The following is a 13,856-nucleotide window of genomic DNA, read 5'->3' as shown; positions in this document are numbered from 1 at the left end:
ATCTTAAAGATTCCTAAATGCATCTACTTCCGGAAGGCCAAATAAAGTGCTTTTGCTTTCGCCTAGAAACACACAGCGTCTCCCTGACATGCTGCTTCAACACTAACTGCGGTTACTGAAACCACGCCTTCTTTCTTTGCATGCACATTTGGGCAGCATTATGCAAATATTTCCACATAGTGAGGTAGATATGTGGGGGCGTGTTAGAACGAGGCGTTTTAGGGGGGCGTGGCAGAGTCTTAACTTTGATAAAGAATATCTCTTTGGTTTTGAGACTTTAGTTTTTGCAACTTCAGGGATCTTATCTATGCACAATCAGCTTGTAATACTCCAAAGAGAAAGGAAAACTTGAAATCGCATCATATGACCCCTTTAATGCAAACCGTTTGTAAGACATGCGAGAGCACCGCGTGGGAATAAATAAGAATCCTACTATGGCGAAGCCAAAATGACAATATTCTTTGACATGTTATGAGAGCATACAGTGACCATGATTAGGTTTTTATTGTTTTTTTCAGTCACATAAATTTGAAAAGCTTTCTGCGGTCATGTAACGTAATAAATATTCATGAGCTAATCCTTCGTCTTAGTAGGTTTCGGTGAAATCGGGATTTGTTCTCATTCTACTCTCACTCACTCTAGGTAAAACGATCGATTATTCAGGTCTGAGCAGGTGTGTGTGAGTGAGTGAGTGTGTGTGTGTGTTGTAAACAGAAACTGTCATTTCCTGGAACACAACAAACTACATTTCGTCCAAACCACGAATGTTTTCAGGTGCTCTCTGGAAATTAATTAAAGTTTAACGCTAACTTTAATCTCTGGAAATATAAACTATCATTGAAAGGTAAGTAATTTGATAGCTTCCTTCACATTCTTTCGATTTCGACCCTTACAGCTGAGACCTTTTTCCTATTAAAATCGAATTGGAATTTCAACTTCTGAAATAACACAATATGGGTGTGTGTTTGTGGAATTCAGTCTGTCGTTGAGTAGCCCGGTTTTTGTCCTTTTCCCCCGCAGTTGACTAGAAATGCTTATATTTGTCCTCCTGCTGTGTCATTTCACTTTATGTGGACACTGTGCGTGTGTGAGAAAACCCCTTCAAATACCAGCAGATCAAGACAGTAAAGGTGGGCATTTTGTTTTTAAACACAATAATGAAAGCACATGCTCCTATTAAAATAGTATCATGATCTAAGATAGGATAGGATATGATAAGTGTAGGTTTATGAGACTTAGCCTATTATAAGGTAACTTTAATGATATCCATTACTTCATTGTATTTTTATGGTTATGTTCAGATGTACTTTATATCTCTATCAAAGTATATCTCTATCTCCATCTCTGTTTCAGTATATGTAACTTGCATGACACTGTATTTTCAGTCACATTTGACATATTTATTGGTGCTGTGTAGTGTTTGTTGTGGACCAGGAGGCCAACACATTTTTTGGACGCCACCTGTTGTTCAACCGCTTCGACTTTGAGATCTTCACCCCAGGTAATCTAGAACGTGAGTGTTTCGAGGAGATATGCAGTTACGAGGAGGCTCGGGAAGTCTTTGAGAATATCCCTGCAACAGTTGAGTAATACCATTATTATTCTTGACTAATGAATTGTATTCATTACACAGGCTGCGACGACCACTCCTAGTTAAACGAAATTGTCATGTGTACTTGCCCATGGGTTGGATTTGGGCAGACAACTCTCATTTTTAGGCAGTACAAATGAGGATGATGATTAAAAAGTGATACCAGAGTGTGTTTGGAGCGACACACTCCCTTCACTCCCAACATCTGATGATCAGTGCTTAATACACCTGCATTAAAGGGATAGTTCACCTAAAAATGTAAATGGGATGTTTATCTGCTTACCCCCAGGGCATCCAAGATGTAGGTGACTTTGTTTCTTCAGTAGAACACAAACGAAGATTTTTAACTCAAACCGTTGCAGTCTGTCAGTCATATAATGGAAGTGAATGGGAATCACGGCTTTGAGAGACAAAAAAACATACACAAACAAAACCAAATTAAACCCTGCGGCTCGTGACGATACATTGATGTGTAAAGACACGAAACAATTGGTCTGTGCAAGAAACTGAACAGTATATCGTTTTTTTTACCTCTGATTCACTGCAATGTCCGAACTGTCCTGAGCGTGTCATCGACAGCAGACGCGTCTTTTTCTTCTTGTTTTACGGCGGATCGCAGACTTATAAGTGCATTGCCGCCACCTATCTCTCAAATGGACCATTGACACTCCTAATTGAGGTTGTAGATCAAGTGTCAATGGTCCATTTGAGAGATAGGTGGCGGTAATGCACTTATAAGTCTGCGATCCGCCGTAAAGCAAGAAGAAAAAGACGCGTCTGCTGGCGAGGACGCGCTCAGGACAGTTCGGACATTGCGTGAATCAGAGGTAAAAAACGATATAAATACTGTTCAGTTTCTTGCACAGACCGATCGTTTTGTGTCTTTACACATCAATGTATCGTCACGAGCCGCAGGGTTTAATTTGGTTTTGTTTGTGTATGTTTTTTTGACTCTCAAAGCCGTGATTCCCATTCACTTCCATTATAAGACTGACAGTGCAACGGTTTGAGTTAGAAATCTTCCTTTGTGTTCTACTGAAGAAACAAAGTCAACTACATCTTTGATGCCCTGGGGGTAAGCAGATTAACATCACATTTTCATTTTTGGGTGAACTATCCCTTTAACAAACACCCGTTTGTTAATTTCATACTGGACATTAATTTAATTCGCATTTAATTTTTGATTTGACAGAATGACTTTTGGAGGAAATATACAGAGGGTGAGTTTTTGTCATGCATACACCTGAATGATTTACCCTTAACAGAAACTGCGAGAAAAAAATGAAATCTTTTCATCTTCTCAGTCAAATGTTTTTCTACTAAAAGAAACCTGTTCTTAGCATATTATTTTAATATTCCCAGTTCACTAAAGTTCCACTTCTTTTTAAACCACTTCTTCATTGTGCAGTTGTGTTTTTCTGGGGGGAAAAATCTGAAAATGGTCTTTTTTGCTTTCCGTTCATGTGTAATCCTTTACATGTACACTACCAGTAAAATGTTTGGAATTCTTAAGATTATTTTAATGTTTTTAAAAGAAGACTCTTAAGCTCACCAAGATTGCATATATTTAATCCAAAATACAGTAAGAACAGTTATATTGTGAAATATTATTTAAAATGACTGTATAGTTTGAAATGTAACTTATTCATGTGATGCAAAGCTAAATTTTTAGCATCATGATTCCAGTCTTCAGTGTCACGTGATCCTTTTGACCAGTAGTGTATGTACTAACTTCCATTACTTCAAAGAATTAATGCGCAAAGCACAGTCATATATAAAGAAATAATAATAACCATCAAATAAAAACTGTATTCTATTATTAGATTTTTGATATCTATTTCCACCTGTTTATATAGATAAGGGTGAATCCCAATCAAAAGTTGATGTAACAGCATTGCTGGTGGGCATCATCTCCGCTGGAGTCTTTATTGTTATAATTGGCCTCCTTATCTGGTACTTCTGCCAGGGGAGGAATAAAGACCATGGCTTCCGAAGGTAAGGCTTTACAATAACGAGTGTGAAGCACATTCTCTATGTTGAGAATTATGAGAATTATCCTAAGAGTTTGTCATTTATTGGAGAGACTGATTGCAATGTTTTGCCTTTTACGTTTAGTTCATTCAGACGTCGATCCAACCGAAGCAATGCCTCTGTGATCATCCGGAGACTGGAGGAGGTCTCTCTGCATCCTATTCCTCACACAGGCTCAGATGCCAGCCCAGATGCTCATGGTTTACCTTCGTATGAACAGGCCATCGCCATCAATGGACCACATGATGCCCCACCGCCACCGTATCCTGAGTACCAACACGCCTTTTCATTTATTCTATTCCCTTATGTAATCTGTTTCATTTTATTATTATGTCATTTAGTTGCTTATTACCACCCATTTAACGTTTCTTCAAAATAAAAAATAAAACAATTTAAGGTATGTTAATTGCCAAAACAGGCAGCAATTCATGGTTAATTGTTTCGCTCAAGAGCAGAGTTGTAATCACTGTCTGTTTCTAAATGCTAAATGAAAGGAATAGTTCACCAAAAAATTCAATTTACTGAGACTTTACCCATCCTCAGGTCATCCAAGATGCAGATGAATTAGTTTCTTCATCAGAACTATGGATTCATTTCGGTTATTTTTCCTAACCGACAACCGACGCTTGTTAACCGATTATTATCCGTTAACCGACAAGATTATTTTAAATTAGAATTGAATTAAATTAGAAAGGATAAGTGTCTTTGAACCGTTAAAAATACTAACATTTGTTTCCCAGGGATTAATTTTACATTCGCAAAAAGCAGCAAACAACAGAACATGAGGATTCACATCACGCTTCTGCGAGCGGAGAAAAACATAATAAAGCTAGGCTATATATATATAAATAAAAGCAAACCTTTTACAATTCTGATTATCTTTATGACTAAAAGGAGTAGGCCTAGTTGCTTCCACTGTTAGAAGGAAAAAATTCAAGTGATTGCGCCGGCGCCGCATGTGCGCACACAGTTAAGCTTTGCTACCTTGACAATGCAGCCTGTTCAGTATCATAATAAAATACAGTCAGTCAAACATATGGAAAAACACACTGCTCAGTTCAAATATGTAGTAAAGTCTGCCATTAAGCGTTATCACCATACCGCCGTGATGTTATGCAAAACATTTTGTTTTACGTGGATATTGGAACGCCAGTGAAGTAGGCTACATAATAAATAACATTTTGCCATTCAATAACATTTTTTCTTGTGCTCACCACGGCGCCACATATACTAAAATTGGATCGATACAGAGAAGATTAGCATGGCCCCTGCGAAAGGAGGACACGCAAATCCGTGAAGCGCTCCATTTTTTGGGGGGAGGAAGTCGTGGCCTAATGGTTAGAGAGTCGGACTCATAACCCAAAGGTTGCAGGTTAAAGTCTCGTACCGGCAGGGATTGTAGGTGGGGGGAGTGAATGTACAGTGCTCTCTTCCACCTTCAATACCACGACTGAGGTGCCCTTGGGCAAGGCACCGAACCCCCAACTGCTCCCCAGGCGCCGCAGCAAAAAATGGCTGCCCACTGCTCCGGGTGTGTGTTCACGGTGTGTGTGTGTTCACTGCTGTGTGTGCACTTTGGATGGGATAAATGCAGAGCACTAATTCCGAGTATGGCTCACCATACTTGACCACATGTCACGTCACTTTCACTTTCACTTTCACTGTCAAATGAGAGACCCAACGTTGGTTTCAGTTTCATTTTAGCCTAAATGAATTTGTTTTGGCTTGTCGTTTATATTGCTATAGCTTCTTATATTTTAAATTATTGTTCTTTTCAGAACAGATTTGGAGAAGTGTAGCAATAAATCACTTGCTCACCAATGGATGCTCTGCAGTGAATGGGTGCCATCAGAATGAGAGTCTGATAAAAACATCACAATAATCCACACCACTCCAGTCCATCAATTAACGTCTTGTGAAGTTGAAAGCTGTGTGTCTGTAAGAAACAAATCCATCATTAAAGATTTTTCACTTCAAAAAAATTTCAAACTTTCATTTCTGGCCATAATCTATAATAATGTTTCCTCTAGTGGAGAAAGTCCATCCATTGTTGTTCTTTCGCATCAAAATCCACCAACATATTTGTTTAGAACTATTTTGGACTGGTTTTGCCTGTAAACAGTGCTTTATCTGTGCATATTTCTCTCTTGATTCAGAAGACACTTTTTGACTGGAGAAAGCAATATTATGGATAGAGGATTTGTATTTTAGCAACGATTTTAAGTTTTTGAAACGTCTTAAGATGGTAACTGATGGAATGGAGTGGTGTGGATTATTGGGATGTTTTTAATCAGCTGTTTGTACTCTCATTCTGACGGCACCCATTCACTGCAGAGGATCCATTGGTGAGCAAGTGATGGAAAGCTACACTTCTTCAAATCTGATGAAGAAACCAACTCATCTGCATCTTGGATGGCCTGAAAATTGATGAATGTTGCTGCCTGTTTTAAAATATATGTATATTTTTTTCATTTAACTTTTTATAGTGTAATTCCTGTTAAAATGGTTACATATCTAATTCCACACATCTAATATCTGTCCACAGTTCCAGACCAGGCAGCATCCGACGATAACCATATCATCATTTTCCAAACTGAATCAGGATGGACTAAACCACTTTTTCTTGACTATGAACTGAAAATGTGTTAAACCAAAGGCATTTGGATTTAATACCCTGGAATAAACCACTAATATAAAGCTGCATTAGGCAATGAATTTAAAAATCACTGAACATTTCTGGATAGTGTAGATCGTTCGAGCTACCTAGAAAGATAACCTTTAAACCTAATCACCATCAAATTCTTTGTAAAAGTGTTTATTTAAAAATATAACCATTGAAAACTAATTTTATATTAATAATTGTTACAATAAAAGACGGATCATAAAGCTTTATTTAATATGGTGGGCTTTTATGAAGGACAAATCATTTTATCCTTTTTCAGTACGCTATAGTCCATTTTAACGATCTAGTAGAGTGTGATTTAGAATTTGTGTATATACTGGATCAGTATTTGGTGTACATTTGTGAGAACAAATTCTGTGATCAGCACACCAAAAACAAGATTACCTCCTCTAACGTCATGGCACTTCTGTCAGGCTGTGTTGTTTGCACTTAACCTTGTGCATATAGATAAACCAATTCTGTTGCTTTCATCTTATTTAGGGAATTCATTTCATTCTACTGGCATGAACACCCAGCTTTAAAGGGCATTTGCCAAGCGGTTGATACTGTACAGGTTTCTGGAGGCTGAAGCATCCCTTTGATGCCTTTTAAATGATAATGGCTGGGCTCTAATGTTATCATCATAGGGATATTAATAGACTTTATAATAAACTTTCTTTGTTTGAATATTATTGTATATTAGTGTTGTCTTGTTACATTTTGGTGGATGATGGAAATGCTTGGCATAGTAATCACTAAAGCTATTACACCAAAATAACTTTTAGGTACAATGATAATACAATTTCAAGTTCTATGGAGAGTCAGATATCGTTTGCAAATGTTAGGCAGGTTAATGTGTGTTATGAAAGTGTCGGGTAACTTACATTGGTAACATTTTAGAATAGAGAACACTTATTCACTATTAACTACGACTTTTCCCTAAATAAATTCCTAATTTGCTGCTTATTAATAGTTAGTAATGTAGTTGTTAAGTTTAGGTAATGGGTAGGACTAGGGATGTAGAATAAGGCATTAATATGTGCTTAATTACTACTAATTAATGGCTAATATTCTAGTAATATGCATGCTAATAAGAGACCCTAAAATAAAGTGTTACCCTTACATTTACATAAGGCCTACTTAAATTCCCAAACAAGTGTGTGTGTGTACAGTAGTTTTATGTACACTACTGGTGAAAAGTTTGTAATAAGATTATGAAAAATGTAGATGTTTTTCAAACATATTATTTTTGTGCAAGCTGTGATATGTTTCAAGATTCTTTGATGCATTTATTTAAAATTATAAATGTTTTGAAATATTATAACAGTCTTTACTGTCACTTTTGATCAAGCAAGCGTGCTTACTGGATATAAGTGCTATTTTCTTTCTTTCTTTTTTGTTAAATCAATCTTACCCCAAACTTTTGAATGGTAGAGTATCACAGTTTTCACAAACATATTAAGCAGCAACAACTTCGACATTGATAATAATCATAAATGTTTCTTGAGCAGCAGATCAGCATATTAGAATGATTTCTGAAAGATCATGTGACACTGAAGACTGGAGTAATGATGCTGAAAATACAGCTCTGCCATCACAGAAAGAAATGACATTTTACAATATATTCAAATATAAACTTCATTTTAAATTGTAATAATTACTGTTTTTCATCAAGTAAATGCAGCCTTGCTGAGCGTAAGAGACCTTTTTTTATTATTGTAATTAGTCCCAAAAAAATTGATCGGTAGTGTACATTCTTCAATATATTTGGACTCTTTAGCCACACTTAAAAATATGAATGTCAATTTATTACACAAAATTTCAAACATTTATTTTACAGGAAATATAGCACAAGTATACTTTTCAAGCAAAACATGACAAAAAGATGTTTAATTTTGAAATGGCAAAACAATATACTTAACCAGGTACAGTCAAAAATATTGTGACGCGTTGTGGTTGTCTGTGGTTACTCTTCAAGGACAGTGGTTCTCAGACTTTGTCAGGTTGTTGTAGACCACTTCAATAGTTAAACAAAAATTGTGGACCACATCAAACCATCAGTCAAAAAAACAACAACAATCATATTGTTTATACCCTACACTTATACGCTTGTTTATGCACCCTGTGATAGATATATCATATAAAGCTAAATGCTGCATTATAAAGTTTTTACTGTATTTGCCAAACCACTGTATTAGCAAACCTGCCTGAACTTGAAGGTCTTAAAAGTTAGTCCTGAGACACAGAAGAAAAATAATTTGCTATTTCATTAGCTAACACAATTGCATTAAGATATCTTATTGTAGCCGGTGTGTGTGTGTGTGTGTGTGTGTGTGTGTGTGAGAGAGAGAGTGTGAGTGTGAGTGTGTGTGTGTGTGTGAGAGAGTGTGAGTGTGTGTGTGTATGGTTTGCTTGCATGTTGGAGGTCCACAGTTCTCTAAATCTCCTCAGAAGAATAATAAAGTTAATATATGGACCAAATGATAACCTGTATAAGAACAAATGGAAAAGTAGAGGGCATGCCCTATCCATTCATAATAATAACTGTTTTTGATTACAATGTAAAGGTGTATATTGGGGTAAGATTATCGACAGGGAGAGGGTGTAATAATTGTATTAATTTTAGTAACAGTCTCCACAGGGATACAAGCTGCGCGCGCGTGTGTGTTTGTGTGAAGAGAGAGAGAACGCAAACGAGAAAGAGACAGAGGGGGGAGAAAAGCAAAAAAAACTTCCATCTAAAGTTAGTCGGAAGTGAATGTTAGGGAGAAAACGCCAATATGGGGACTTGAGGCAGCTGCAGCGCGTCTGTGTCTGTGTGGTTCTGTTTGGGGGCCACGAGCAGCGATTCTCGCCCTGCGCTTAATCCACAGCACAAACCATCCGTCAGACCCCCGGGACCAGCGCTCGCATCACCGCAGGACACACAACGTTTGAGGAATATGTGATTTTTGAATGTGTAGTTGTATCGCGGGACGAGCGTCATTCCCGATCCAAGGCGGATGATGGAGAGGAACTACCCGAGCCCCAGCTTCTCAGAGCCGGTCAGCGCGGCGGCTCAGAGCGCGGGCTGGGCCTACAAACCTAGGTACGAGAAAACTCCGGTGATGGAAGGCCTAGCGAAACACACACACACACACACACCCACGTAAAAGTGTCAAGACTCATATAACGCTCGTTTTAATGGAGCTAATGCGTTTATAGCTGCAGTCTCTCGCGTATTTACACACCGTGATGATGTTTGTACATCTGCTGAATCTGCTTAAATCACTGATCACCTTTAAACCCGCTCTGCACTTAAACACTCATGCATAATTATTCATTTTGGTGTATGTTTTGCCGATGATTCATCCGAAAGTGCAGGATAAGGACTGTGCCAGCTTGTTCGCGCATATATAAACTTGTACAGCAGTCAGAGTGTCTTTGCAGACATTGAGGAGGTTTGTAAACAACTGATCGATCAGTGTTGCAGAAGAGCCACGTGTCTGCAACTTTACACAAAGTGTCTTATTTAGTTCTGTCTGTCACTGATTTTCCTTATACTTCCACACGTGTGGCACTAGTGCATCATGTTTATATGCATACATTGCCTTCCTTTATCAGGCAACGATGTCAGCTGTACTATTGTATAATTATTTATTCAGTATAGCATATTAAAATTAAATTTAAGTGCAAAACGGGGTGGCCAGAAGACTGATTGTGGACAGGTAACAGACTTCTGGTAGACACATTATAACTGACCCACTTAGATGGTTTAGCAACCTTATTTTTGGCCATTCCCATGAAGTGTGTACTGCATAGAGCCATTCATAATTCCTAATAATGCACATTGTGATCTACTGTATTTTTCATGCCTAAATCTTTCTAATACCTCATAACGCATGACATGACACATCAGCCTGGAAACTATTAAAAGATAAAAATGTAGTGTATTATTATAACTGTTGTTATAATTATGAGGTCTTATTAGCTGTGTTATAATGCATTAGGAATGCATTTATAATGCAGCTTGTTGTGTTATATAATCCTGCTTGCATTGTGTGTTTTTGTCAGAAATAAGCACCAAGTGGTTTGCAAGTCAGAACAAGGGACGGTTAGTTTATTACACTGTACTAGCATGCAAATAATTGCACAGGTAGTTCTGTTCACTCATTTGCAAAAATCAGAGTTCCCATCTTTTAGCTTAGGGGTTTTTGAATGGTTTGGCTGAAATGTACATTGACACCAGCAGGAATGAGAATTTGTAGTGTACCATAAGAATATATAAGTGTGTGTGTGTTTATATATATATATACACATAAAAGAAGGTATTTATAATACAGTAACAAATGGACACACATTTAAGTTCCAGTAGGTTCATTAGGTTGTTGTAGTAGTTGCATTTAGGCTGCTGTTTTTTTTATATATATATTAAAATGATCACTGTCACTTACAGTTTAATAGTTTGCTGGCTGTGCTACTAACTGAAATCGAGCAGCTAATAGGAATCCAACAGACTAGAACTAGCTGATGGATATTCACTCGGTTAGTTTATACAATATGCATCCACACTGAAACCATCAAAAACAGCCAGGAAACAAACCCAGATGAATCTCCCCAGCTGTGACATTTACTTACGCAGATGTTTATTTGGCCAAATATATAGGGCAGACTTTCCTCTATTTAGCAAGAGATGTGGCACTGCTAAAATCATAACAGACAAACTAACCAACTAAAATAGTTTCCATATGTTTTCTCTGACATCTGTCTATTGTCTTTGTCTCATTAGCTGTGAAGTATAGCCTACATATTACATTTAAAATGTTAATATGTTATGACAGAAAACTTGTATAAATATGCACATATAACTAACCAATCCATGCAACTAAGTTATTACATACACTACTACTACCAAACTAGTCTGCATCACAGAGAACTTGCGTAATAATATCTGTTGTTATGTCTGAAATAGTTTGTTTTTGTTATATTAAATAGTTTAGAGTTACGCGAATGTGTACAGTAAACACCTCTAGAATGTTATGTGCGAAGATACTGTATATAAATGTGCCTATCCTAACTGAATATTAAAGATCTTTGCGTGAGCTCAAGTTTGTGGTTGGATTTTGAAATATACAAAATATACCATCTAAAGGTAGCTTATAACAGACAAACTAACCAACTAAAATAGTTTCCATATGTTTTCTCTGACATCTGTCTATTGTCTTTGTCTTTGTCTCATTAGCTGTGAAGTATAGCCTACATATTACATTTAAAATGTTAATATGTTATGACAGAAAACTTGTATAAATATGCACATATAACTAACCAATCCATGCAACTAAGTTATTACATACACTACTACTACCAAACTAGTCTGCATCACAGAGAACTTGCGTAATAATATCTGTTGTTATGTCTGAAATAGTTTGTTTTTGTTATATTAAATAGTTTAGAGTTACGCGAATGTGTACAGTAAACACCTCTAGAATGTTATGTGCGAAGATACTGTATATAAATGTGCCTATCCTAACTGAATATTAAAGATCTTTGCGTGAGCTCAAGTTTGTGGTTGGATTTTGAAATATACAAAATATACCATCTAAAGGTAGCTTTTTTTGCTTTATAGTTCTAGTTATGGTTCTACACAGTTGGACTCTGAGCTCCTCCAACGGCAGACCTTTGCCTCTACTCACCAGCCGACGTTTACCACCACCCACCATCCCACAGGTGAGCAACAGGTTCAGGCTGTAATGAGATATAGTTACTGCTTAAAGTCATTGACAGCCTGTTGTCTGTCTATGATATCCTTCTCCTAGGAGTGTTTGACTCAAATCAGCACAGCACCGCCAGTAGCAACGCTACTGAATCATCGGTCATGAACTTCCTCTCCGCTATTGAATCTAGAAGCCTTCAGGCTGGACCTGCTGGCTCTACTCTTCTCCCTTCATTTAGAAGCCCATCCTGGCAAACTGGTAAATATACATTAGGTCTCTTATTTAGAGAAACCACTGAGGTTTTTGCTTCACCATCTTATCAGCGATAATTGGACTCACAGTTTCTCAGTTGCCAGTCATCCTTAAAGGGTCATGAAGTAGATAGTTGGGGGTTATATGAAATAAACTAGCTGATTAATAGGTCATCATTTAGTATTTCATGAACATTTTCCACCCTCTCTTAAAATGAAATGGGCAATTTTTGCTGCCTAGCCTTTCAGACTCTTTTATAAACTCCCTCTTTGCATGTGAAATTAATTGGCACATTGCTGCATTTACACATAGGCTGCAATTTTGTTGTTCTGTCCATTATAGTTTGCACTGTTTCATCCTTCAATAACAGTCTCGTTGCAAAGTTTGCATGACAGCGTGACAAGTTCACAAAACTGGCTGAAATGCATCGCTAAAACTGTTATAGTCAGACTGAAAGAATCGGGTTCCTTATTTACTCTTACTCTTAGCATTAGATCAGGGCCGTGTGTATAAAACTTCTCAGAAATGCTCTTAAGAATAGTCTTAAGCTTTGACTTAAGTGTCAAAAAATTCTTAGTAAAAAGTAGGACTTTTCTAAGAGTAGGAGACTTTTATAAAGAAGCTAAAAGCAGCTTTCAGGAAAGTCTAAGACTGATTCTTAAGTGTTGTGGACTAAGGACTACAATGATGTCAACACAAAATGGCTGACCTCAACCTCTGAATCAGCCAATAGTGAGCCTGCTCATGTGAAGTCACAGCAGCACAACACCAATCATTTAATGTAACTACAATAAAATCATTTAATTAAGACACTGAAATATTTTAATATTTAAATGGTTATTTTTTTTAATGCTTTGCATTGTGCAAAATTGTCACAAATTATTACTGATGCTTCGTTTTTTATTGGTATGTCTCCTCGTTTACAGTTGAAGCAATGATGTGAACATGAGTTCAGTCAGTGGCTCCAACAACTCCATGAAAGCCCACAATCCTCATAAAAGTGGCTTGTTTTTGCAATATGGTTTGGTGGTCAGTTGGAAAGTTAATTAATTGCCATATAGTAGTGGCCAAAAGTGAGGTCCGGCCTAGGAAATTTCACCCTTAATTAAAAAAAAGTAAACAAATGAATGTTCAAGATTTTGCAAGCATATTGCATAGTTGCTTAGAGTCAGTTGTTTTATTTGTGATAATAATGCAATGAAACATGCCAAATTGTGCGGTCATAATTTTTGGCATGCTGTCATACAAAGAAATTATGAACACATGCAAAAACAAGAGGACCAATGAAATATTAATAACTTATTTTGTAGTCCGTGTGCCAGTGTTGCCAATTTAGTGATTTTTGTCACTACACGTCCTCATCCATTTAGTGACTTTTTTCCAAAAGCCTAGCAACAAAATCAGTTTCTTGGACAAACCTTGTACATTCCGAGACTCTCCCAATGATGTCATAAAGGCGAGTTCACTGATAAATATAAATATAGATCAGTGAACTCACCTTTATGAGGTCATCTAGCAACATGAAGTGACCAGTTTTAGCTACTTTCGATTGAAAGCAGTTGGCAACACTGGTCAGTGTTTTTTTCCCTTTTGTATTTTAGTGGTTTAAGTGAAATGTGGGGTCATA

General features: G+C 37.1%; 2 protein-coding genes across 4 annotated transcripts in view; both read left to right on the top strand.

The window, feature by feature from the left end:
- Window positions 1–600: 600 nt before the first annotated feature.
- prrg4 (proline rich Gla (G-carboxyglutamic acid) 4 (transmembrane)) lies at window positions 601–6,971 on the top strand. 3 transcript variants are annotated; one of them, XM_016261908.1, is made up of 8 exons: window positions 624–642; window positions 775–844; window positions 1,021–1,130; window positions 1,418–1,581; window positions 2,784–2,811; window positions 3,448–3,586; window positions 3,707–3,892; window positions 6,168–6,971. In XM_016261908.1, the coding sequence occupies exons 3-8, from the start codon at window positions 1,031–1,033 to the stop codon at window positions 6,193–6,195; spliced, it is 645 nt and encodes a 214-aa protein (XP_016117394.1). In that variant the 5' UTR covers window positions 624–642; window positions 775–844; window positions 1,021–1,030; the 3' UTR covers window positions 6,196–6,971. The 3 variants fall into 3 exon arrangements, with proteins under 3 accessions (XP_016117399.1, XP_016117394.1, XP_016117387.1); XM_016261913.1 differs by lacking the exon at window positions 775–844 and having other exon boundaries at window positions 601–642; XM_016261901.1 differs by lacking the exon at window positions 624–642 and having other exon boundaries at window positions 688–844.
- Window positions 6,972–8,969: 1,998 nt separating this feature from the next.
- Window positions 8,970–13,856, top strand: part of LOC107575561 (glutamine and serine-rich protein 1-like) — a 21,087-nt gene continuing 16,200 nt past the window's right edge. The window contains exons 1-3 of the mRNA XM_016261920.1: window positions 8,970–9,372; window positions 11,890–11,990; window positions 12,080–12,235. Of these exons, the coding sequence (XP_016117406.1) occupies window positions 9,287–9,372; window positions 11,890–11,990; window positions 12,080–12,235 (343 nt within the window). The 5' untranslated portion in view covers window positions 8,970–9,286. The remainder of the gene's footprint in view (window positions 9,373–11,889; window positions 11,991–12,079; window positions 12,236–13,856) is intronic.

This window comes from Sinocyclocheilus grahami, unplaced genomic scaffold (assembly GCF_001515645.1).
Source record: "Sinocyclocheilus grahami isolate Dianchi unplaced genomic scaffold, SAMN03320097.WGS_v1.1 scaffold31.1, whole genome shotgun sequence".
NCBI classification, from domain to species: domain Eukaryota; kingdom Metazoa; phylum Chordata; class Actinopteri; order Cypriniformes; family Cyprinidae; genus Sinocyclocheilus; species Sinocyclocheilus grahami.
The sequence above is the reverse complement of the archived record's forward strand: the minus strand, read 5'-3'. Positions and strand labels throughout refer to the sequence as shown.